At 38.6% G+C, this 24,749-nt stretch overlaps 1 protein-coding gene across 17 annotated transcripts in view; it reads left to right on the top strand.

Annotated features, from left to right (window-relative positions):
• TBC1D4 (TBC1 domain family member 4) overlaps positions 1 to 24,749 on the top strand; it is a 179,956-nt gene that overhangs the window by 102,463 nt on the left and 52,744 nt on the right. For 13 of the 17 annotated variants that reach the window (XM_054252393.2, XM_008981661.5, XM_078346490.1 and 10 more), the window contains exons 2-7: positions 9,421 to 10,002; positions 12,114 to 12,203; positions 15,784 to 15,888; positions 18,899 to 19,031; positions 21,548 to 21,639; positions 21,873 to 21,983. In XM_054252393.2, coding sequence (XP_054108368.1) covers positions 9,421 to 10,002; positions 12,114 to 12,203; positions 15,784 to 15,888; positions 18,899 to 19,031; positions 21,548 to 21,639; positions 21,873 to 21,983 — 1,113 coding nt within the window. Of the gene's footprint in view, positions 1 to 4,382; positions 4,537 to 9,420; positions 10,003 to 12,113; positions 12,204 to 15,783; positions 15,889 to 18,898; positions 19,032 to 21,547; positions 21,640 to 21,872; positions 21,984 to 24,749 lie in introns of those variants that run through there. The other 4 variants (XM_054252411.2, XM_078346873.1, XM_078346893.1 and 1 more) reach the window with 2 other exon arrangements.

Raw genomic sequence — 24,749 nt, forward strand, 5'->3', positions numbered from 1 at the left:
TGCATTAAGACTTTTGTTCTTAGCTCCCATCATTTTTCTTGTCAAAGTCACCTATGATCTCCTGTTGATTACTCTCTTATTTTGGAAACCTTTCTTACTTGGCTTCAGGATGCCATTCTCTCTAGTTTTACACCTGGCTCTTGCTGTATTTTCTTTTATTCATATTTCTCCATCTTTCAAACTGTAAGCATTGTGGCCTCAGGGCTAGGTCCCAGAGATATCCCTCTCTCTGTTTGCCTAGCTCTCTATGTCTCTGTCTCTCTCTGTGTTCTATACTCACGCTTGTGATGAACTCATATAATCTCATGGATTTAAATACCATCTAGGTGCTAATAACTTCCAATTCTCTATCTGAACCCTGATCTGTCCCCTGAGCTCTAGACACATATAATCAACTACCTACTGACATCTCCCCTTGATTGACTATAAGCTTCTCAAAATTAATGTGTCCAAAACTAAGCTCCTGATCTCTTAAGCCATCACCCACCTTCAGTCTGTCCTACTGTCACTCCATTTTTTTCTAATTCCTGTGGCCTTAAACCGTGATGCCATCCTTGCCTCCTCTCCTTCTCCTAGACCTCATGCTAGATTCATCAACAAATCACCATGTCTGTACCTTTAAAAATATATCCAGAAGCTGGCCGCTGCCTAACCACCTCCCTTGCTGTTGCTTATGTGTAAGCCACCAATGGCTCACCCTGGATGAGTGCAGTAGACACCTGCCCATTACCCTTGTCCATTTGCCACACAGTAGCCAAAGGAAGCTTTGGAAGCATCACTTAGATGATGTCATTTCCATCTGAGCACTGCACTGTACCAAGGGCTTTCTGTCTCACCAAGAGTAGAAGCCAAAGCCCTTTCAAGGCCCTGCATGATTTAGATCTCCATGTCTCCCACAATGGCCTCTCCCATAGTCGGTGCTCACTCACTCCCATCCAGCTGTGCCGCTTCCTCACAGTTCCCTGAACGCACCAGGAAAACGTGTGCTTCAGGGCCTTTGTACTTGATGTTCTGTCTGCCCAGAACATTCCTCCCTCTCATATTTGTATTGCTCATGACCTTGCTGACTTCAGGTTTCTCCTCATGTATCATCTTACAGAGAGTCCTTCCTCTAAAATTGCAACTCTTTTCCTCAATTTTTTATTTCTTTCCAAATTTCTTCCTTCCCTGCATTATTTTTCTCCTTGGAAATTTTCAGTAAAATCACTTATATTTTATTTCTCTTATATTTTACTGTTTCTTGCTTATCTCCCTGCCCCAATTTAAATTTCATGAATGCAGGGAGTTTGCTTTAGCAATAGTTTCTCGCTTATTTCATCTTATTATGTACCACATGTCGGAATTATATTTTGATTTAAACGTTATTAAATGCTTTCATTGTTGCAGCACTGTGTCAGGAACATTTTCACATTTAATTCATTTTTCTTAGGTTGCCCTTCAGATGAGCATTGTAATTTCCATTTTGCATATGAAAAACTTGAGACTGAGAGGGGTATTCTATCTTTTCTATAGCTAAACATAGATACTGCAGCCAGACTTAAGTGAAAGCCCTCTACCTGCATGTTGTGTACTTTTCTAATATGCGAAGCTATGGACGACTTCCCTTTAAAAATGGTAATTTTGATTTTTTGTGTGTGTGAGACAGGGTCTCACTCTGTCACCCAGGCCGTAATGCAGTTGCGTGATGTGATTACTGTTCACTGCAGCCTCGACCTCCCAGTCTCAAGTGATCGTCCCACCTCAGCTTCCTAAGTAGCTAGGGCTACAGGCACGTGCCACAATGCCTTGCTGGTTTAAATTTTTTGTAGAGATGAGGTCTCCCTATGTTTCCCAGGGTGGTCTTGAACTTCTTGTTTCAAGCAGTTCTCCTGCCTTGGCCTCCACAAAGTACTGGCCTCATAGATGTGAGCCACCATGCCCCACCTGACTTTGCTTTTGAAAGCGAATTGGAAAGTGACAGTTCTTGCCTGTTCCTTTGTCATCTGACTTCTTCCTAAGCATGCCATCTTCTGTCTTGAAACACCAGCACTAAACTCAGCCACTATTGAGGAGATTTCATTCTCTCTCTCTCTTTTTTTTTTTTTTTTTTTTTGAGATCATCTCACTCTGTTGCTCAGGCTGGAGAGCAGTGGTGTGATCTCCGCTCACCGCAACCTCCGCTTCCCAGGCTCAAGCAATTCTCCTGCCTCAGCCTCACCAGTAGCTGGGATTACAGGTAGACACCACCATGCCTGGCTAATTTTTGTATTTTTATTAGAGATGGGGTTTCGCTATGTTGGCTAGGCTGGTATTGAACTCCTGACCTCACGTAATCCATCTGCCTAGCTTCAGCCTCCCAAAGTGTTAGGATTACAGGCATGAGCCACTGCACCCAGCCTTATAGCCTCACAGCCTCATTCTCTTTATCAAATCATGATTCCCCAGAATTTCTCTTGTGAGTTACTCTTGTGTATTTTCTATCTGATGACTTTTACACATTTGTAACAGTCACAGGATAAGAAGGCACAAGTCATTATCTTGTACAGAAAGAATTCAACCAGATGAGCAGTGAGATGGCATGAGAGGAGAGAATTTACTAAAAAGGTTTAAGAAATGTCTCTCTGATAATTTGACCTAACTTAGAAGCCACCAGGAAGGCAGCATGTAGAAAAGAGCTGAACCACAAATGGGTTTGGAGCACAGTGGCCAAGAATGTCTAAGAACTAAAGGCTGGTCTGAGAGGAAACTGTCTTGGCTCTAGCGCAAGGATCAAAAACAAAGCTACTTGTATGACTCTGGTTTAAGTCACAGATATACTCTTGCTTTCTTTGGCCCCGAATAGTCTAGTCTCTTATAATCTCATTATTTTCCTGTTCAGTGGTTTAACTTTTGATGTTAACAATTTATTACCACATCTGTAAAATAAGACAATCAGGACGGACCCGTTGTCTGAGTAACTAAGGCTACTCTTGGTTTTACAGTTCTATGATTTTAAAATCAGTGTATGACTCTATTCTACTTTGAATCTAGACTCAGTTTCAGACCTCTGTTTTACTATGGAAAATTTAAAGTAATAATTTAGATTTTTAACTAAATACAAAGAATCTCTGAAGTATTTTAGAATAAAAGTTAAAGTGAGATTGTCAGACAGCTTCACCCTAAAAACTATGGCACAAACTGGCTCTGTTTCTAAGGCCACTGGAGCTAGAAAAATGGCTAGAAATGGTTAGTGTTTCTTTTAATACGAATAAACTTATACTTGGCCTCTGTATACCGCCCCAGCATTTTCCATTACATGAAGATGAAAGTTTTAAACACCCAATTAAAAATCATAGCATTAAATGACCAAGTGAGTCCTTTCTGAAAATGCTGAAGTTTACTTCATACCGTTGTACTTTCAGCATCGTCCTATGTTGCCTGGATAGTCTGTAAACTAATCTTGATGGTTTCTTAAGCAGAATTATAAAGGAAATCTACCCTTCCCCTAATGCCATGCATTACTCCAAAGCAAATGTATTTCTTTTCCACATGGTCTCTGAGTGAAACTAGTTTAAATTGCTTTTCCTTCTCACTAGGCAGTTTTTCAGTTTACTTGAAATGTTCCCTAATATTTTTCCTCAACTTTTTTTTTTTTACACTTCTCTAAATCTTGCTCTGCCTACTATAGTTATTATAAAAGATGTGGCCGGGCGCGGTGGCTCACGCCTATAATCCCAGCACTTTGGGAGGCCGAGGTGGGGGGATCACAAGGTCAAGAGATCGAGACCATCCTGGTCAACAAGGTGAAACCCCGTCTCTACTAAAAATACAAAAATTAGCTGGGCACGGTGGTGTGCACCTGTAGTCCCAGCTACTTGGGAGGCTGAGGCAGGAGAATTGCTTGAACCCAGAAGGCAGAGGTTGCAGTGACCCAAGATGGTGCCATTGCACTCCAGCCTGGGTAACAAGAGCGAAACTCCATCTCAAAAAAAAAAAAAGATGAATAATAGCCAGCAGTTAAGCTTATATTAATTATAAAAGAATTGATACAGTTTTTTTTGTTTAAATATATTTTAGGAAGCTTATTCTCATATTGATATTCGTCATATCTATTTTGAAACATTTATTGAAGTTCATCTGTTATCAGTGAACTGTGTGAAGAAAAAAGACATTGTACTATATATTAATCATCTCTTCATAATTAGTAAGCATGGGACACTTGCTATTATTTAAACAGTATAAGAAAGACTACAGTCATCAAAACTAATTTTTTTTTTTTTTTTAAGGAAAGCCAAAGCTTTGCTCTTTAGTCCCAAACAATCTGGGTATTTCCTGATTGCAGAGTCAGGAAATACTTAACTTTTGAAGCAATAACGGTTACTCATGGGAAGTTTTATAAATGGCTGCAGAGGGATAACGTGGATGTTAATAAATACAATGAAAATACCACTGGCTTATTGAGAAAGAGAGAACTTCTTAAGTTCCACAGAGAGAACTAATACTGAGGACTAGACCAGTTTGGCAAAATCATTGCTCTTTGTGAACAACTCCAATTTCCAGCTGGCTTCCTGATCAAAGGTATCTTTCCTTAGTGCTTTTTCACTCTCCAGATTGTCTCCCGTGTTTGTTCAGGCCTTTGAACATCAGTGTGTGGTAGTTGTAGAATTTGTTTTATTTTGAAGTCAGGTAAAATGTAGTTTATAAAATGTTAATGAGTTTCTTGAAGTCTGTTAATTAACTATAATAACGAATTAATGAGAAAGAATAGCATGACATCAAGGAATGTAGAGGTTTTCTTTTTGTCTAGAGTGAGGAATTGCTTTACTGTCTGAGTCTTGGTATTTGAGTCTAAATTGTTTCAGTGAGGTCACTGAAGGTGTAACAACAAAATACTAGCTAAAGGTGGCACTGTGCTTTTTCTAAGTATCATGAGGCCCTTATTTTTGTTGAATTGATTGCTGTGTGTTAATGGAAATGAATCATTTTAACAACTTGCACACTACTTCGGGTTTAATCATGAAGATGATTTTCCCTCTCTTGATTGTACATTATCTTGCTTTTATATTGGCCTTAATCCAAAAATAAACTTACAGAATGTGGATCTCGATGAGACCTTACTGACCATCTATCAAGTTCCCCCATCACTTTGCTCTTGAGGATCCTAGCTGGCAGAGGTGCAACAACTATTCCCAGAGGCCCTGAGCGAAATATTGGGGATAGAAATAAACCTCTCAGTCCCTAGTTTGGTTGAGTCTTTTTCAGTATCATTGTTTGTGTTAAAGATTAAATGCTGCCACTGAGTAAAAATCTTGCCTTGAATTGGTGTGTGTAAATCGTCATCAGGCTCTGTGGGTTGTAGGCAGATTCTGAGCATTGGAATTAGTTGTAGCTAGGATGTGTAGCTTGAGGTGCTCTATAACATTTGGAGTTGTTCTGGAAACATGCAGTCACTTCCTGGTTTGGGTGAAGGGTGAGCAGAGTGAGAAGCCATGGTTTTCTATTTTTGGGTGTGGTAGATCTCTTGAGTCATCAACAGGAATTTACTAAAACTGTCTCAGTCCTGAAGAAGTTATATCAGAGTTCTAGGCCTCTGTTTGCTGATAGCATTCACTCAAGTTCTTCTGAGCACAGACCATTTTCCCAGTGGCCATAGGGAAGAACTCTAGTAAGCAACAAAATCACCCTAACTCAGTCTTCCACTTAAGAGCTTATGGTACGATGGTATAGGAGAAAGAGATATTGAAGAGATATAACACATAAAAGAAAGATTCAGATTCATTCAACAATATTTGTACATGTATGTATAAATATATGTCAGTTAACACTATGCTATAGGAGAATCCTATTATTCCAAAATATTGTATGCATGTATAAGTAGTGGATAGCAATTTTATTTCTCTTGCATTGTTTCTGATGAATCCCTTAAGTAACTGCTTCAATACAGGATTTTCATGGTTCTCTGATTGCTCATTTCCCCACTATGGATATTTTACTGTGCTTACATGAGCAGTATGTCCCTTCTGGTATGGCCTGAGCGTGTAGTCAGGGGCTGTATAATCCTAGATTTTATGCTGTGTGTTTCACATGAGGATAAGCAAAAACAGAGCTGTTGTTAGATCAGTTTTGTAGAGTCTCTGCAACCCATGTCATTGAAAGTTGTGGTTCATCGTAACCTGAGAGAAGGCAGCAAAAGTAACTAGAACTGCTTTTGTGTTCTGTTAGCATCTTAAATGATTAAAGGTGGAATTACTTACTAATTTCAGAATTCAAGATGATAAGCTTTGCTTATATAACTTGACCGTTTACCTGTAGTCACAGGGAAGGGTCCTGGGAAACTATAGAAATTCAGCCACAGATCCATTTTTCATGCAATAACTCTTGATATAGTGGTAGAGAAATTCAGAAGGCTTGACACAATTGAGGTGGAATTGACTTTATGTGCAATCTCAGCTGTAGAGTGAAACTCTAAGGCTGTATGTAAATTATTTAAACATTTGTAATAAGATAATAAATCTGCAGTAAAATCAGTGCTACAGGTTATATTTTTGACCGTACTCTTTAGAGACACTTTTGGAGATTTAGGCATACTTGGGTTAAAAAATCAGATGAAAAGTATTTAGTGGAAATCAGACAAAAAGATTTAGTTATACTTGGGTTAAAAATCATATGAAAATTATTTAGCAATCAGATGAAAAATAGAGAGAAAGAAGACATCATTCTCCTAGGGCTTTGCCCACTAGCACCTTTTTACTTTTTGCAGGTTTGCAGGGTTGAGTGTCAGGTGGTTCACTCTCCATAGCTTTGGCCCTTGTCAGATAAGGTATATCACATATTAAGGCAGGAAGAAATTGACAGCGGGTTAAGATTGCTAGTCACATGTTAGCACAGATACTTGACTTTGTCCCTGAGACATGGCAAGTGTTCAGGGTGAGTCACTGAAACTATAGCATATGGACTTTATCCTTTCAGAAGAAATACTTGGACTAGCAAGCTGAAATTCTTGTGATTTTTAAACTGTGTATGCTCTAGCAGTATATCCCAAATAATTACAACAGCCCCTCCTTATCCACAGTTTCTCCTTCTGCAGTTTCAGTCACCTGTGCTCACCTGTGGTCCAAAATATATTAAATGGAAAATTCCAGAAATAAGCAATTTATAAGCTTTGAATTTACATCCATTCTGAGTAGTGTGATAAAACCTCATGCTATCCCTCTCTGTCCCTTCTTCTTCACAAGAAGAAAGTGAGTACAGTACAATAAGATAGAGTGCACATTCACATAAATTTTATTACGATATGTTATAATTGCTATTTTTATTATTAGATATTATTGTTAATCTTTTATGGTGCCTAATTTATAAATTAAACTTCATCACAGGTAGGTGTGTTTGTATAGAAAAAAAACCCATATATGTAATTATATATAATATAACATATATAATATATAATTATATAAATATATAATATAAATAAATTATATATATCATATATTTATTTTATGGTTTGATACTATCCTTGGTTTTAGGCATCCACTGGGGGTCTTGGAATGTACCCCCAACAGATAAAGGAGGTTACTGGATGTGAAAGAGAACAAATTCTGCTTTTAGAATTGGCACTAGAAGATTTAAAGATTACCATATATGTCTGAAAATAAAACAATCCCGAGTATAAGATGATCTGCCCTTTTCTGGAAAGATGAACATTAAAAAAAATTTTTTTGAACCAATACATACATGGAAAACCTCCTGGGTACCAGGAATTATTCTAGGTTTTGGGAATACAACAAGAAAAACAATGAAAAAAACAAACAAATATCACCATCCTTCTAGAACTTACATTCTCACTTGCTGTATTCGTCCATTCTCACACTGCTATAAAGAAATACAGAAACTGAGTAATTCATAAAGGAAAAAGGTTTGATTGGCTCATGGTTCCACAGGCTGTACAGGAAGCATGGCTGAGGAGGCCTCAGGAAACTTACCATCATGGTGGAAGAGAAAGCAGGCACGTCTTACGTGGCCAGCACAGGATGAAGAGAGAGAAGGGGGAGGGCTACATACTTGTAAACAACCAGATCTCATGAGAACTCACCATCATGAGAACAGCAAGGGGAAGATCTGCCCACATGATCCAATCACCTCCCACTGGGCACCCCCTCCAACATGAGGATTATAATTCAACATAAGATTTGGGTGGGGACACAAATCCAAACCATATTACTTATGTAATCAATAAATTATACTGAATAGTAAAGGTAGTAGCTGTTAGGTAGAGCAACAGAGCAGGGAAAAACCCAGAGGAATGTTGGCTGTGTGAGTATGAGAGTGAGTGTGTGTGTGTGTGTGTGAGTGTGTGTGGTGTGTGCTTGTGCACATATAGGTGCATTGAGGTGGGAAGACACCCTGGGATGCTGCCTCAGGAGGTGACATTTAGAACATGGATTTACATAAAGCGATGGAAGGAGCCATACAGGTATCTGGGGCAGGAGTGTGGAATTCAGAGACCTTGAAGGAGGAATGTGCCTGGCATGTTGAAGGAGCTTTTGGGTCACAGATATGTGCTACACATGGTTACATTCTTTTGAGTTTCTGATTAGCCTTTCAAAGGAGGCAATCAGATATGCATCTATCTCAGTGAGCAGAGGGGTGACTTTGAATAGATGGGAGGTAGGTTTGCCTTAAGCAGTTTCCAGCTTGAGTTTTCCTTAGTGATTTTTGGGGCCTAAAATACTTTCCTTTCACAGGGTATTGGGACAAAAGTACCTTTGAATATTTGTTTGTAGGCTCTTGTGTGGACATGTTTTCCAGTCTTTTAATCTCTAGGAGTGGAATGGCTAGGTTATAAAGTGGGTCTATATTTACTCCTAAGAAACTGCCAAACCGTCTTCTAGAGTGGTGTGTCATTTTATACATCTGTGTACAATGTATGAGAGTTCCAGTTGCTCCCACGTCCTTGCTGACAGTTAGTTTTCTTTTGATCTTAGCCGTTCTAAGAGGTATACAGTGGTATCTTATTGTAATTTTAATTTACATTTTCCCTGATAGTTAATGCTGGTGAAGGATGTCTAGGTTTTAATCTCCTCATCAAGAAAGGTTATTTTATCCTCATGGTTGGGACTTTGGTTCCTTTCAGCTGAGGCACAACATAACTTTTAAAAATAATCAAAAGATATTTTATAACATAATAGGTGGGCAGTGTGTTATATAGTTTCATGGTTTTGTTTCTGGGAAGCTCATTTAAAGTGGGAAAATATAATCCTGTTATTCAATTTCAATTAATTTTCATTACATTTTAATTTTACCTTGAAGTCATTTATATCAAATACTGTAAGTGTATGCTCTGTCTTGTATAGTGTCTATTACTTTGTATATTACTTAGGGTGAAAATACATTCCATGTGGCTAGGTAAATGTAAATTGTCTGAAAACATTCAACTAGAATCAGGATTTTAATTTTTTCCCCCAGGTTCCTGATGTTATTAGCAGCATAAGGCAATTATCTAAAGCGGCCATGAAAGAGGATGCCAAACCCAGCAAAGATAATGAAGATGCCTTTTACAATTCTCAGAAGTTCGAAGTCTTGTACTGTGGAAAGGTGACCGTGACCCACAAAAAGGCCCCGTCAAGCCTCATCGATGACTGCATGGAAAAGTTCAGCCTGCACGAACAGCAGCGCCTAAAGATCCAAGGCGAGCAGCGCGGTGCCGATCCGGGAGAGGACCTGGCTGACTTGGAGGTAGTGGTGCCCGGGTCCCCTGCAGACTGCCTGCCGGAGGAGGCGGATGGCACCAACACCCACCCTGGCTTACCTGGCGGAGCCAGTCAGCCTGCCCTGACCAGCTCTCGGGTCTGCCTACCTGAACGGATTTTGGAGGATTCTGGCTTTGATGAGCAGCAGGAGTTTCGATCTCGGTGCAGCAGTGTGACAGGCGTGCAGAGGAGAGTTCAGGAGAGCAGCCAGAAATCCCAGCCGCGAAGGAGACATGCGAGCGCGCCCAGTCACGTCCAGCCCTCGGACTCCGAGAAGAACAGAACCATGCTCTTCCAGGTATGGCTTGCTCTTCCAGGGCACTGTTCACTCCTCTCAGCTCTACCTCTGTATAACGAATAATCTAACTTTTACTTGTTTTCCTCTTCAAAGCAGCTAAGGCAGGTGGAGAAAGAGTGCACAGGAAAGTAGAGAAGGAGCAAGAGGCAGACTTGGGAGTTTGGAGTGTAAGAAGCAAGGGAGTAGTAGGGAAGGAAGAGGAGAGGAGGAAGCAATTCGTGGAGCATCCTGGACACCTGGTGGAGAGAATAAGAATCTATCACCAGCATTTGCCTTGGGTTGAGTCTGAAATAAATGCATTAAAAAAAAAAAAAAAAAAATCATAGGCCAGGCACGGTCGCTCACGCCTGTAATCCTAGCACTTTGGGAGACTGAGATGGGCAGACCACTTGAGGTCAGGAGTTCAAGACCAGACTGCCAACATGGCAAAACCCCATCTCTATTAAAAATCAGCTGGGCATGGTGGGGTGTGCCTATAATCCTAGCTATTTGAGTGCTGAGGCAAGAGAATTGGTTGAAATGTGGAGGCAGAGGTTGTAATGAGCTGAGATCTCGTCTCTGCACTCCAGCCTGGTGACAGAGCAAGAGTCCCTCTCAACAACAACAAAAAATTGTACAAAGTCGATCTTTAAAGATATGAATCTGAGAGAGTGCGACTCGGCATGGAGAAACAAGGGAATTTTTTTCTGGAGAAGAGAGAAGTCCAGAGACTCATGTATATTTTGAGATGAGAACACACCAATTTATACTGTCACACAAAAGAGGTTAAAGAAACACCATTGACCTAAAAATGTACTGAACTGGATACTAAAATAATTTGATGCAAGCTGTAGTATTGGTATAAAAGATCATTCTTAATTCTGAATATTTTTGAATGTTGTACCAGGTATAGAAGGTGTCAGGTTCCACTTAAAATAACTTAATTCATAACAACACCCTGTAGAAAGTCTTTAATCCTCAGCTTGTAAGATTTGAGTTTCCTTGGAAATAAAAAAAAAAGAATGACTATCTTTTTTGTCCTATTTTAAAGGTTTCCTTAGAAGGAAATTCCAGAGTATTTTGGTGAACAGTACCAGTGTGTAATATAAGAAGTTTGCTTCATCAGAAGTTCATGAGTTTTTTTTTCACAAACAATAGTATTTTATTATAGAAAAAGCATCCCAAATGCAGGATTTTATAAACACTGGTAGGCAAACAAGTACAGCTTCAAAAGCAAATTCAAAGTAAAGCGGTAACACTTACAAGCATTTTTCCTTAAGAAGAAAATGTGATGTTCTCCTGCGGAAGTGATCCCATGCAAAACACAGATGTGGCTCCATCTCCATGAAGGCATCAGATTTGTTTTCGGAGCTCGGTATGCCCATTTCAACAATTGAAAATGATGGCAAGAGGTGGCATTGAATATGTCACTACTTGATTAAAAAAAAATCAAACCCTTGATGATTAAAAAAAAAAAAATTAAGAGACAGGGCCTCGCTCCGTCATCCAGGCTGAGTGCAGTAGTGTGATTATAGCTCACTACAGACTTGACCTAAGTTCTTATTTTGTTCTTTTTTTTTTTGTGGTAGTTGGTTTTGTTTTTAATGAACTCAATTTATGTCATTAAAGCCTCACTACTCTTTGGTGATGTGGTAACTGAAATTCCCCTCTTCTCTGGGCTATCAGATTTATTCTTTATGCTATACTTTATTCCTTTTTTTTTTTTTAGCTAGTCACAGTCCTTGTTAATTTTTCGGAATGGTTTATTTTCAAAATTGTTAATTCATTAGTCCAATTACAGATATATCCTTTTGCTGACCATTTGGGAGAAAGTATTATTATAACTGATTTTTTAAAATTACTATTTCTGAAAAAAAATTTGTTTGTATCTTATAATGATTGAAGACCAACTTAATTTTCATACTTTTTTTGACAGAAGGAAGAAACGTTTTGAGGCAGCTGATATTTGGGGTTAAAATTATTGGTTGAATTGGATGTTTAACGACATGTGAATTAGATATATCTGGGATATTGCATTTGAATTGGTAGTATTCCTGGTTTAATATTTCATTATAAAGTAAGAAGTTAGATCCTTGCGAGTTGAAATTAATTGAAATGCTTTTATTTTTAAGGTTGGGCGATTTGAAATTAACCTTATCAGTCCAGACACTAAATCAGTTGTCCTAGAAAAGAATTTTAAAGACATCTCCTCTTGTTCTCAGGTATGTATCAAAGTATATCATAATATTTGAAGAGACCAATTCAATCTTGTTTCAAAATTAACAATAAAATAACTGGGCTTGACCCCCTTCAAAAAAATTTTTTTTAATTTAAATTTTTATTCTTAAAGGGAGTTTGTCCTAAACGAAGGGCTCCTGTGTTTATGTCTATGCCAGTGCCAAAATCCTGTCCAAGTCCCTTGGTATCTGTCCTAACAGTTTTAGTCAACTCTCACACTGTAATGTCACTTCATCAAATCCCTTCCAGGGATGGAATTTTTGTGGTGGTGAGTTCTTTAGAAAATAACTTCATGGTTAGTGTTGCTTGGAATCTTGGACCATGAGACTTGTACGTATAACTGAGTCATGCTTGCTTTTTATACCATAGTAGATAGTAAAGGAGAAGTTGGGTTTCTCTTATTTTAATGTAAATACTAAATTTTGAAAATATTTTTGTATTTTTGTTCTTTTATTTATTTTTAATTCACAAACTGCGTGTTTGTTTTTAAACTAATCAATACAGTCAGATATGTACAAGAATATATTAAGCATAGACATACATCCTAAGGATCATAGTAACAGTCTAGAATATCTGTCCTGAAGTTAGAGCTACCTAAACATATTGTAAACACAAAAAGAAATTTTGAAGATGTCAGATGGAGGGAGTATCTAAATCTAAATGTAGGAAGGTTTAAAAATGCACCTCTAAGGAAGTTCCTGGAATTGAGAATTCACTTTTTTTCTGCCTAGTGACTTAACTTACCTTCAAGGAGCTAGATCTTGCCAGGTTCCTTACTTATATTTTAATGTTGAAAAATCATGACGGCCTATCATGTTTTCTTTATTTACTATGTTTTTAAAAATCATTCGAAGTTAGCGTTGCTATACATATGATACTCAGACATTCTTCCTTTTGAAGATAACAAGACAGTTTTTGTACTTTTTTTTTTTTTTTGAGACAGGGTTTTCCTCTGTCATCCTAGCTGTATTGCCATGGTGTGATCCTGGCTCATTACAGCCTTGACCTTTTAGGCTTAAGCAATCCTCCCACCTTAGCCTCTGGAATGGCTGGAGCCACAGGCATGTGCTACCGTGCCTGGCTACTTTTTATTTTCTTACTTTTTTTTGTAGAGATGAGGTCTCATTATGTTGCCCAGGCTGGTCTTGAACTCCTGGCCTCAGGAGATCTTCTTGCCTTGGCCTCCCAAAGTACTGCAATTATAGGCATGAGCCACCATGCCTGGCCGGTTTTTGTGCGTCTTGTTAATTGTTTGCCTCAGTCTCAGCTAATACAGTTCACTTATGATATTTTGTTTTAATATACTTTCTATTACATGGAGATATAAAATTACATTGTGTAGATAAAAGTTTTCTACTCTGATAACTTTGTCAACAGTTGAAATATGGAGGAATATCTTGTATATTTCTAAATTCCTAAAGGACACAGAAATTTTAACTGAGAAGTATTTATTAAGCATTCTTGTAATTATCAGTTTACTGGTGGTCCCTTCAAGAATGTAAGTGCTGTGAGGGCAGGTGTCTAAGGCTGTGGTGGTGTTCTATAGGACATTGGAATCAGATGTACTAAGACAGAGCTTAACCCTGAGGTGTTAACACGTGTTGAATGAATGAGCGCTTTCCATATGGTGGGCCTTATGCCAAATACTAAAGAGAAAGTGATGTCTAAACCGAAGCAGTTCCTACCCTGCAGAGCACCAAGGGGCATCCTCAAAAGCTGTGCCTCCTAACCCACTTTCCCTGACCCTCCTGGTGAGAAAACTCGCAATGCTCATTGGGCAGTTAAAAGAAAAAAAAAAAATAGAAACAAAAAATAACTCCAAAAATTGGAAGTTCAGATATGATTTCTTATTTCTCCTTTGTATTTTTTTAAAGTCAAGATTTGCATTCTGATATTCTGGTTCAAAAAAAAGAAACAGAAGCATAAGGGAAATGTGTGGAAAGGCCTGCCTTTCATCGAGGTGATTGTCAGGTTAGCTATCTGCTCCTTACTGAGTGGCTGGCCCTGCTCGTATTTCATCCTTCCATGGAATTGAACTCATATGATACGGCTGCTTTCAGGAACAAGCTGATTTTTAACAGTACACACCCACAAATGCTTCTTTCTTCAAAATCTGTTGGACTGTTTGCCTGGCAAGTGTGAGGACCAGCGGAGTGGTTTTCTTTCCTGGAAGCATTGCCACTGCCTCAGGACTCCCTGAGCTAATGAGGTCCTGTGAATTTTTCCCATTTAGTACTAAGCTAGTAAAGGAAATTCTTAAATCAATAACAAGTGCCAAATTGAGGCCAGTGTGGCTGGACTTGGGGGAGTGAGAAGGGAATGTGGGAGGAGATAAAGTCAGAGGGAAGGAGATGAGAAGGGAAAGATGAAACTTGAGTTGTCTATCTAAAGGTCATATGGTGGGCTTGTAGTCACTGTGCAAATTTCATGTTTGTGGATATCATATGTGGATGGCTTACTTTCATTTCATGAATTACAACCTCTCTTCTCTGTACTTTTTACTTTTACCAGGATTGATTTCCTTTTTCTATTTCTATTGGATAAATTGAGCTTATTATAACAAAATAGTGGTTACCATTTATGAAACATCCAAGGAATTATATTTCTTAGTTCTAAATCTCAAACATTCCTGACAGAAGGTGCTGTTACTACCGTCTTATAATGAGAAATGTATGCTCAGAGATAATTATGAGCAACCAAGTGCAATATTGCATATCTCACAATTAGTTGAATCAAGATTTAAGCCCAAATCCAACTTCAAAGAAAGTTTTTTCCTTTTCACTTGAATTTAGGGTATTTTAGGACAACTTTGAATATTTTGCCTACCTGCCTTATCTAAGTACTGTGCTTGCTATTAAGGTGTGGTCTACTTATCGGTATGTATACCTTCAAACTGAATGAAAATCACAGATGATTCTGATTTTTTAAAATGAGATACAGAGGAGGTTATTTAGCCTGGGTCCAAGAAGTACAATGATTTGTCAGTGTAGATAACTGGCACCTGCAATAATTTCTTTAATGTATCAGTCTTTTAAAAAGTGTGGCCCCTTGAGTGTCTATAAAGAGGAACATTCCAGTATTTTAATGCATACTTTAGAACTACATGCCATTTAATCTGAGTATTGCCAGTATTCGTTTTTCTCATATTCTTTGCCTCTGATAGATGAGAACAGGGTTTATGTGAATATCAGACAGCTAGCTGTGCTAAGAAGACAGTAAATTGAAAACTCCTTTACTTGCAGACATGGAATATGTTTTATTACAAGACACAGTGGATCCCACCATCAGTGTTTTTCCTCCTGTGGCCTTGAGTCAGAGTGTTTATCAGAAGCTAAACAATCTGAGTTGGTCTCACCTTTTATTTTACGTGTCAATGGGCACATTGCCTATGAATGCCTTCCTATTACTTGTATGAGTTTGCTGGGCCATGATGTCCTCCCTTTACTGCTGTGAAAGAAAAATTCGTAGAACTGTGAAGGCAGAGAACTGAGGTTGCTTTCCATATTGCTGATTAAAAGATATGTTTCTGTAAATTCTGTACTGCACTTCTTCCCCTCCATACAGGGTATAAAGCATGTGGATCACTTTGGCTTTATCTGCCGGGAGTCTCCAGAGCCTGGACTTAGCCAGTATATTTGTTACGTATTCCAGTGTGCCAGTGAATCTCTGGTAAGTGGCGTTATTGCTGTCTGCTTGCTCCTGCCGACACATCTGTTGAACCGAAGACTTGTCCCTTGGGACCCCAAGCCTTGCAAAGTGGCTACCTGCGGGAAAAGAAGGCATCTAGAAATACGTTTTTCCCCTTCCACAGCGGTTGAAAAGCGCAAACAAATTGTCATGGTAAAATGTATGCCTAGATACTTTCTTGGATTTAATAAATCCAGTCATGGAACCTTGAGCATTTTTAAAAGGTAGGAAAAGACCAGTAATAGGAGAAAAGCTGTTACTTTTTTCATTACTCATATGAGAAGATAAGGAAGGCCACCGATCTTTGTTTATTTTCTTAATTGCTGTAACATTGCAGAGCAGATCATGCTTATATCAGCAGAGAGCTGTTTTGGTTTTCTTTCTTTACTAGCCCCTTCTTCATTTTTAAAATACCATATTCTTTGTGCTCTTATTTTAACCTTCATTTTCTTTCTTTGGCATTTAAATGTCAATTTTTCTAACACTACCCCTCTCCTGCTCTCGACTGAAGGTAACTGGAATTCAAGAGGAAACGTGTAAAGCAGGCTTGGACATGTATCAGAGTGGTTAAGAAATATGGTGATTCTTTTTCCCTCAAAGTTTTTACTTATTCTTGCACCTATGCATCTCCCCATATTATTTTGACACAGACCTTTAGACATATATGTCACCATTCTTAGAAAAGTTTTCAGAAAATTATTTTCTTAGACATTTGATCCTCCCACCAGGATTTCTCCCAGGAAAACACATACAACTCGCCCCCACTTTTTTTTTTTTTTTCAGGAATCGCCTCCTTTAGTTGCTCTGTTGTTAGTTCTCTTACTATACTTTATTCCTAGTCTCTAACTGTTCCTGCGCATCTCCATACTCACTTCTCTGTTGCATAACTGCCTACTCTACTCGATTGTGAGTTTCACAGATTTTGAACTATCTCCTTACACGTTGTGTCATGGGGGCTCAAGGAGAGCAGGTGCTTGCTACTTTTGTATTTTGAGTGATGGAATGACTGCGTTACTCTTCAGGTCATTGTTTTCTAGGTGCTGGTTAATCTCTGGTCACTGGAGAACTTGCACTAAAAGGAAAATGATGTAAAACTTTGTTACTTCTAATCTTTTTTACAGGTTTTGTTTTTAGTTTTCGGTACTTTCATTTTGCCCTCAGGCATGTAGAATGAGTTTTGGAACCAGAATCACAGTAGAAAGTCTGGGAACGTGCTGCATTTTCCCACCTAGCATGCTCTGTGACTAAGGCAACAGACTTGACTGCCTGTGAATGCCTTCCTATTGCTTGAAGCTGTGTCAGAATCTGAGTTTTGGCATAATTGTTCTTAAGAATACCATATTCTTTGTGGTCTCATTCTTTATGGTCTTTCAAAGCCTGTTTAATTTTATCAGTGAGCATCTTAACTGACAAGTGAGGCATCAGAACTACAAGCATCAAGAAAAACTGAATGTAAATTTCCTTCATAATGGAGGATGACTTAAGCAGCTGATACAATAGACCAAAACAAAACAGTCAGTTAAATATTATCAGTGTAAACAGTGTTAGGAGTGAGGTGGCTCGTGTAAGACAGTGTCTACCGCGCATGCTGACTTACCTTCTCTGCGTACCAGGAATACACAATTAGCATTTTCTTCTGCTTCTTTGTAATAATTGCTATGAATTTGTAAACAGCGTAGTGTTCTGATGGCCCCTGGAGGGCTGTGCTGGAAGGTTAGATGCTCAGTTCTTCCTTTTTCCTCCCTTTGTCTCTCCTTTTGCTTATAGTACAGAATAATATTTTATGATAAATTACATTCATTCATGGCATAGTAAGAAATTCATAAGTATTAAGGTTGGTGATATAATAAAACATAACTGAATAATGACTGGCTGCTTGGTGTTTGATCTCTTCTTTCAGAAATAGTAGAAGAATAGTCTCTCTTTATTTTCGTTTCCTCCTATACTGAGATGTAGAAGTAGATTACATTCTTTAAATAATAATGTATTCTTAAATCAGGCCATGGGAGAGGGGAAAAAGGAAATAAAAGGGTGCTTACCAAGCATGGTGAATGGTTTTGAATATCAGAGCTAGTTTGGATGAGGCTCCTAGTGCTCAGTGGCTCTGTCATGAGGGTTTCATAATTTGATCTAAGTTCTATAGCGTGTAGGAAAATTACACCTTACATTTGTGATTGTTTATAGAAAAGGAGATACAACCTAAAATTGGTTTAACAATGCATGGGGATGAGCTGTTAGTTGGTTTCAAAGAAGCAACCAGGAAACAAGAAGGCTAGATTCAAACTTTTTGACCGGGTCATGGAAGAACAAAAAAGAAATTAGCTGGTAGTTTGCAAGCTGCTGGCCTAATGGTGAGACTCAGCTGTTAGACGCCTCTGTGTAAGACCTTCTCAGTGTCACAAATCTAAAGTGGAATGATAATATTAATAAATCAGAAGTTGCAGGGATAAGCCAGCAAGGCTGGCAGACTTTCCCCACCATTGTTTCAATGGAACTCATTTTTCTCCAGGACTTTACTTATAAACACTTTTTGTTTGCTTTTACACTACAAGTAATCCAGAAGAGTAAAGTAAATAGGATACCTATTAACTAAGTGAATATTGGACCTGTTTTGTTGTTTCATATGAGTGGCAGATAAAACTTTCAAAAGGATCTTTATCTGATAAATTACATAATTATACAGAAGAAGGATTGACTAATCTGTCTCTGAGAGCATAGACCTCAATGCAGTCTGAAAATAGCATTAAATTTAGAATTCACAGAGTGGTATTATATTACACACATTGAAATTATCTTATTTCATCCAGCTTTCAATTATATGTATGATACATCTCACCTCAAGACTTAGTATTTTCTCTTGGCTAGCTCTGTAGTCATCAAAATTCTGTTTAGTGTCTAGTTCAGCATCAGCAAAGGCTCACATTGCTGTTGAGTTTTGAATGTTGCCATGCAAGCCAACCTTTGTAGACCTGAGTTTTTTTTCTTCCTGTAGGTTGATGAGGTAATGCTGACTCTGAAACAGGCCTTCAGTACGGCGGCTGCCCTGCAGAGTGCCAAGACTCAGATTAAACTGTGTGAGGCCTGCCCGATGCACTCTTTGCATAAGCTCTGTGAAAGGATTGAAGGTACAGTTTAACATGGCCTTGGCAAGAGAGAAGTTTGCTTTGGCACTCGAGAAATGAGAAAGTCCCTGCTGTCATTGAATAGTTCTTTGTTTCGATGTGAAATAAGAACCCAAAGAATCATTTCTCATGTCCGCTCAAATGGGAATGTGCTATCTGTCTCTGCCAGGTGCTTGACTTTTTCCTTCTCTCTCTCTCTCTCTCTCTCTCTCTCTCTCTCTCTCTCTCTCTCTCTCTCTCTTTTCAAGGCAAGCTCAAGGAAGGGATTTGTATTTCCCACAGTTTTTAAGACTCTGCTAAGTGCATGATGTAAACTGACCAAATATTTGTTGAATGAATGGAGACAAAACCATCAGCGAATGTCAAGTGTTTATTTAATGTTTCCCCTTTTCTAAAAATTTGGAACTTTAATGAAATCTCCTTGGCTTTTGAAGGACATTTGCCAATGACAGAGATGATAGAGGCGATCATATAAAGCAGGTTTTTTTAAATGTGTTCTGAGGAGGGAAGGGCATGAGAGAGAGAGATGATCCACTCAACTTCTTTTTCTTCTCATTATCTCTTATGAACAACAACAACAACAAAAAAGCTTGAAAACTACTATCCAAGACAAAAACCACAATTTAATAAACACGAGTGAAATGTCTGTTCTGGACCGGGCAATGTGCTAGGCACTGGGGGTTACAGAAATGATTGAGACATGGACTAATCCCAAGGAGCTTGCAGTCTAGAGTGAGAGACAGGTATATTAGCAAATGTAGTGCACAGAGTACTTATAGACTAACACATGGTTTATTTTTAAATTCTGTGATGAGACTTAGCAGAACAAATAAGCATTTTTGACCAATTACTTTGTCTTATTCTTTGTTAAAAAATATAATGAATACATGGAAACATTCAAATTATGTCATAACATTGCAAAATGTATTTAATTATAACCTGAGAAAGATAGCAAAGGCAGCCTTGTAATGACAAATGATTTTAAAACCTATAAGGATTATTAAATATTATATATATACAGATATCCTGTTTATAATCTAAATATAGTAACAATACTCTAAGTGGAACCTAACTATAATGAAAATCTGTTCTTTTTCTTCTTTTTTTTTTTTTATTTTTTGAAATGGACTCTTGCTCTGTTGCCCAGGCTGGAGCACAGTGGCCTGATCTCAGCTCACTACTACCTCCGCCTCCTGGGTTCAAGGGATTCTCCTGCCTTAGCTTCCTGAGTAGCTGGGATTATAGGCATGTACCACAATGCCTGGCTAACTTTTGTGTTTTTAGTATAGACGGGGTTTCACCATGTTGGTCAGGCTGGTCTCGAACTCCTGACTTCATGATCTGCCTGCCTTGGCCTCCCAAAGTGCTAGGATTACAGCGTGAGCCACTGCACCTGGCCTCTTTCAATCTTCTTTTGAAGAAAGAGAAATTCTGTTCTATCTGTTCTTTAAAAATGGATGGTCTGTTGAAGTACTGCAAATATAAATTAAACGTTGTTTTTTCAAAAAAGTATAAAAACAACCTCTTCATGAAAAAAGATTTTCCCAAGGACTTAATATAAATTATGTGTAAGAATAGGAAAGATTAATGAATATCATAATATAAAGAAGTAAATAATTTCCTGACAATAACATTGAAAGCTCACTAAATACTAATGCTATTCTTAAAACTATTCTCATAGAACAAGAGCTATATCAGGGGAACAGATCACTGTCTAAGCTGTAGTATTGCCTTTAATATTATTACTTGTTCTTTCTTCTTTTAATGTCAAGTTGTAAGCTTAAAATTTTTGGCCAAGGCTAGTCTTTAGCTTTTGTTTCCATGTGAGGTCTTAGGTTAAATCATCTGTCAATTTCTATGGTGGTTGTTAGTGTAAAGTGGTACCTGGCTGTGCTCAGTATTGTTTAGAAGTTTGTTGTTAGTAAATTTTTTTTTTTTTTTGAGATGGTGTCTCGCTTTATTGCCCAGGCCAGAGTGCAATGGCTCCATCCTGGCTCTGCCTTCTGGTTCAAGCAGTTCTCCTGCCTCAGCCCCCTGAGTAGCTGGGATTACAGGCTAATTTTTGTATTTATATAGAAATGGGGTTTAAAAGAACTAGAATTTGCTTCATGCTTGTCAGAATGTACACAGTGCTGCCATACTGTGGCCACACTGTCACCCAGCCTGTTTTAAACTCTTGTGCAGTACTGAATGAGAACTAGAGGAAAAGTTTCCGAAAACTCTGCTTCACTTCCCAAAGTGTTGGGATTACAGGCGTGAGCCACTGCGCCCAGCTTGCTGTTAGTAATTTTAGTGCCACGATCACTGCAGAGGGCTGTTGATTTTGGTGGAGAGGTTTTTCATCTCATCTTAATCATTTCAATGTAGTATTCCAAGGTTTCTTGTAGGCAGGAACACGTCGCCTTGAGAAGATTTAAGTTCAGAGCCTGCCTGGGAAAAGGTGAAATGTAATGCATTCTCTGCCCCTGGATCTCTGCTGCTAAACTCTGTTTAATACCTTCCCTCATCATTTTCCTTAGGTCTCTACCCGCCAAGAGCCAAGCTGGTAATACAGAGGCATCTCTCATCACTGACAGATAATGAGCAAGCTGACATCTTTGAAAGAGTTCAGGTAACATTATTTGTAGGTCTCATAAATAAGACATAAGGAATGCTGTTTTTATGCATTCCTGTTTTCATGCTGCTGCCTATAGAGTACCATTGGATAGAGTTAGAATGCCACTGTACGTTTGTTTCTGAGCGAAGTTAAAGCTGTGAGCTTGATTTACGTTTGCCTGCCAGACAGAATAAAAGGAGGGAAGGTGTGTTGCCATACACCTTCTGTTTGGTTTGTCTGTTGAACAGAAAATGAAGCCGGTCAGTGACCAGGAAGAAAATGAACTCGTGATTTTACACCTGAGGCAGCTGTGTGAAGCCAAGCAGAAGACGCACGTGCACATCGGGGAAGGCCCATCGGTGAGAAGATATTTCCTCCTTGACCTACTTTTGTTGTTGTTGTTGTTGTTGTTTATGGGTTTTGTTAAAATAGGACAATGGATCTGGGAGGAGATTCTTCCCTCTATACTCTCTTGTTCTTTAGGGCTAAAGTCCTATCAGAGTTTCCCATCCTCCTCCACCTGAGCATTTTAGTAATTTTATAGGAAATTTTAGCAGGGACTGACACATTGAGCTGAACTAATGATGGTTTTAAAATATAAACAAAATTGTAGGTTTTGGTAAAAAAAAAAAGCATTAATAGTACATGTTCATGATTTAGAATGAACATACATTATTTTTAGTTATAGTAATCTATTATTTTATTTCCAATTCATATGAATGTATAGCTTTGTAACCAACCTGCATGTTCTGCAAATGTACTCTAGAACTTAAAGTACAATTAAAAAAAATAGTGGAGATAGCCCAAATGGTGAAACAGCAGTAATATCATGTAAATGGTACCCTCACTGCCAACTGAGGGATGGTGTTTTTGTACATGTAGTTTAGAATTTGTCCTCTGCTGCATGTAGAAAAAGCAGGACCACCAGCAGTAACATCAAAGGGCATTATGAAATATTAACTCTTGATAACACTAATTGAGGTTATGTCTTTATTTCACTATATTCAGAACAAATCACATATTAGTACACAGTCATTCATTTAGTTATGGAACAAGCACTTTTTGAGAACCTTCTATGAGTTAAACTATGTGATGGATAAGGGTGACAAAAGAACTGACAAATGTCCCCTCCCGAGAACAGCTCAAATATTTGAAAGGGAAATGCAAACAGATCAATAGATACAAAGAATAAAGTCAATAAGTGGCTTTAAAAATGAATCTGTAGTGAGTGCAGAAGTAGCTGTGTCTTTGCTTTGGAGCTGGAGTGGAAAGTAAAAGGAGAGGAGATTTGAGAGGAAGGATGTTCTGGGGGAGCTGGAATTTTAGGGGAGCTAAAGCTTGCTGTCAGAACAGTTGAGGAACTGTACCTTAAGAAAGGAACATAGAGCACAAAGTTATGCAGTGGCGACCCCGAACTTCCTCCATGCAGGCACTGGAAGGAGGTGCTGGTTTTGAAGTTGTGCTTGGGGATTGGTAGGGGAAACAAGGCTGGGATGATAGGCAGAATGAGGTGAGGAAGGGCCTTAGTGGTAAGCCGGACTTTGTCACAGGAGGATTTCAAGTAAGGGAGTGAGAAGATCAGATCTGCACCACAAAGGGAAAATTCAGCTCTTCTTCTGATTAGTTGGGGAGGTTGCTGGGTGAGGGGGTTGAGGGTGTTAGGACTAAGTCATATTCTCCAGTTGGGAGAATGTTTTAATAGAATATGTGATAAGTGATTTAATAATTACAGAAATCTTTACGAGTACAGACTGTATACTTGGCAACCGTGAAGAATAATGACAGCCCTTTCCTGCCATCTTCCTGTTTAGGAGGAGAAACCAACATGAAACCAAATAAAATATGATGGGATTCGTACAGTGGTGTATGCACAAGTTAGAGGTCGCATTGGTACATAAGTAGCTTGAATAATTTTGTCTTGAAGCATTTGTTTGACTCAGGATAGAGGCTGAGCTACAGCCCTAGAGAAGTGAGGGAGGCACTGAGTGAAGAGCTAGTTAGACAGCATTAGGACTTAGTGATTGGAAGAATCTGTAAAGGAAGGGAAAGGGAGTTTCTGTGAACAATGTCAGGGTTTCCGATGTGGGGAAAATTGATGAAACAGAGCCAGGAAATACAGAAAGCAGACAAGAGCCGGGCAGGGGATGAGAATAAAAAGTAAGAGTTCAATCTGAAATGTATTTCAAATTCAATTAGAAAAATGGATTTGGTGCCCACAGAGGAACCTGAGGTGATAAATATGGAGATTGGTAACATTTGGTGCCTGTAGAGGAAGTTGAGTATAAATAGGGAGACATGAGCTTTGGTGTGGACTTGAGGTTAAAGGAGGATGTACATGAGATGTGCATTTCTTTGTGATGGAGAAATCATCACAAAGAAATTGATTACTTAAGGGACACAGAGTCAGTGTGTTTACCCTACCCCCACTTCTTTCTTCTCCTTCATTTCCTTCCATTTATTCAAGTGGTATTTACTGAGCTGCTACTATGTGTCTTATATTTGCTGAGTGTCCATACAATGTTCTATTTTGCCACATTTGTTTATCTGGAAGTCTTAGAATAATGAGTGATCCCAGTGTTTTATACACACCCTAAGCCCCATCCAGCCCACATCCATACCCATTGTTTTCTCTCCTCTCCTTTCCTTTCTTGGTGGGCCTTTCTTGCATCTGTAACTTCTTAACCGATAACATGGAGCAGGTGCTAATGTGGTCCCTTATTGCCTCCTGCATAGACTGTGCTGAAGCCTCCAGTTCAGTTTGATCTTTCAGCCTCTGATTTCCCTGTTTTTTTTTTAGGTGTGTTTTTGAACACTCCTTTTAGGTAACTCTCCCTAAAACATTGCAATCACAGGGATTTCCCTCGGGTTATAAATTTGGACTACGAATTCTTCCTATTTACCTGGCACTTAAGAACGTTCAAGGTTTTTTTTCCCAGCGTGACTTTCTCATGTTACCTTCTACTTCTGCCTTCTATTAGGCAGGTGCAAAAGTAATTGCAGTTTTTGCTATTAAAAGTAACGGCAAATAATGTTTTAACCAAATACGTGCACTGACTCTGTGTCACTTAAGCAGTCCACCCTTTAGCATTTTGCCAACAACTATCTCCAGTTTCTGGGGAAGTCTT

The sequence above is a fragment of the Callithrix jacchus genome, chromosome 1 (assembly GCF_049354715.1).
Source record: "Callithrix jacchus isolate 240 chromosome 1, calJac240_pri, whole genome shotgun sequence".
Taxonomy (NCBI): domain Eukaryota; kingdom Metazoa; phylum Chordata; class Mammalia; order Primates; family Cebidae; genus Callithrix; species Callithrix jacchus.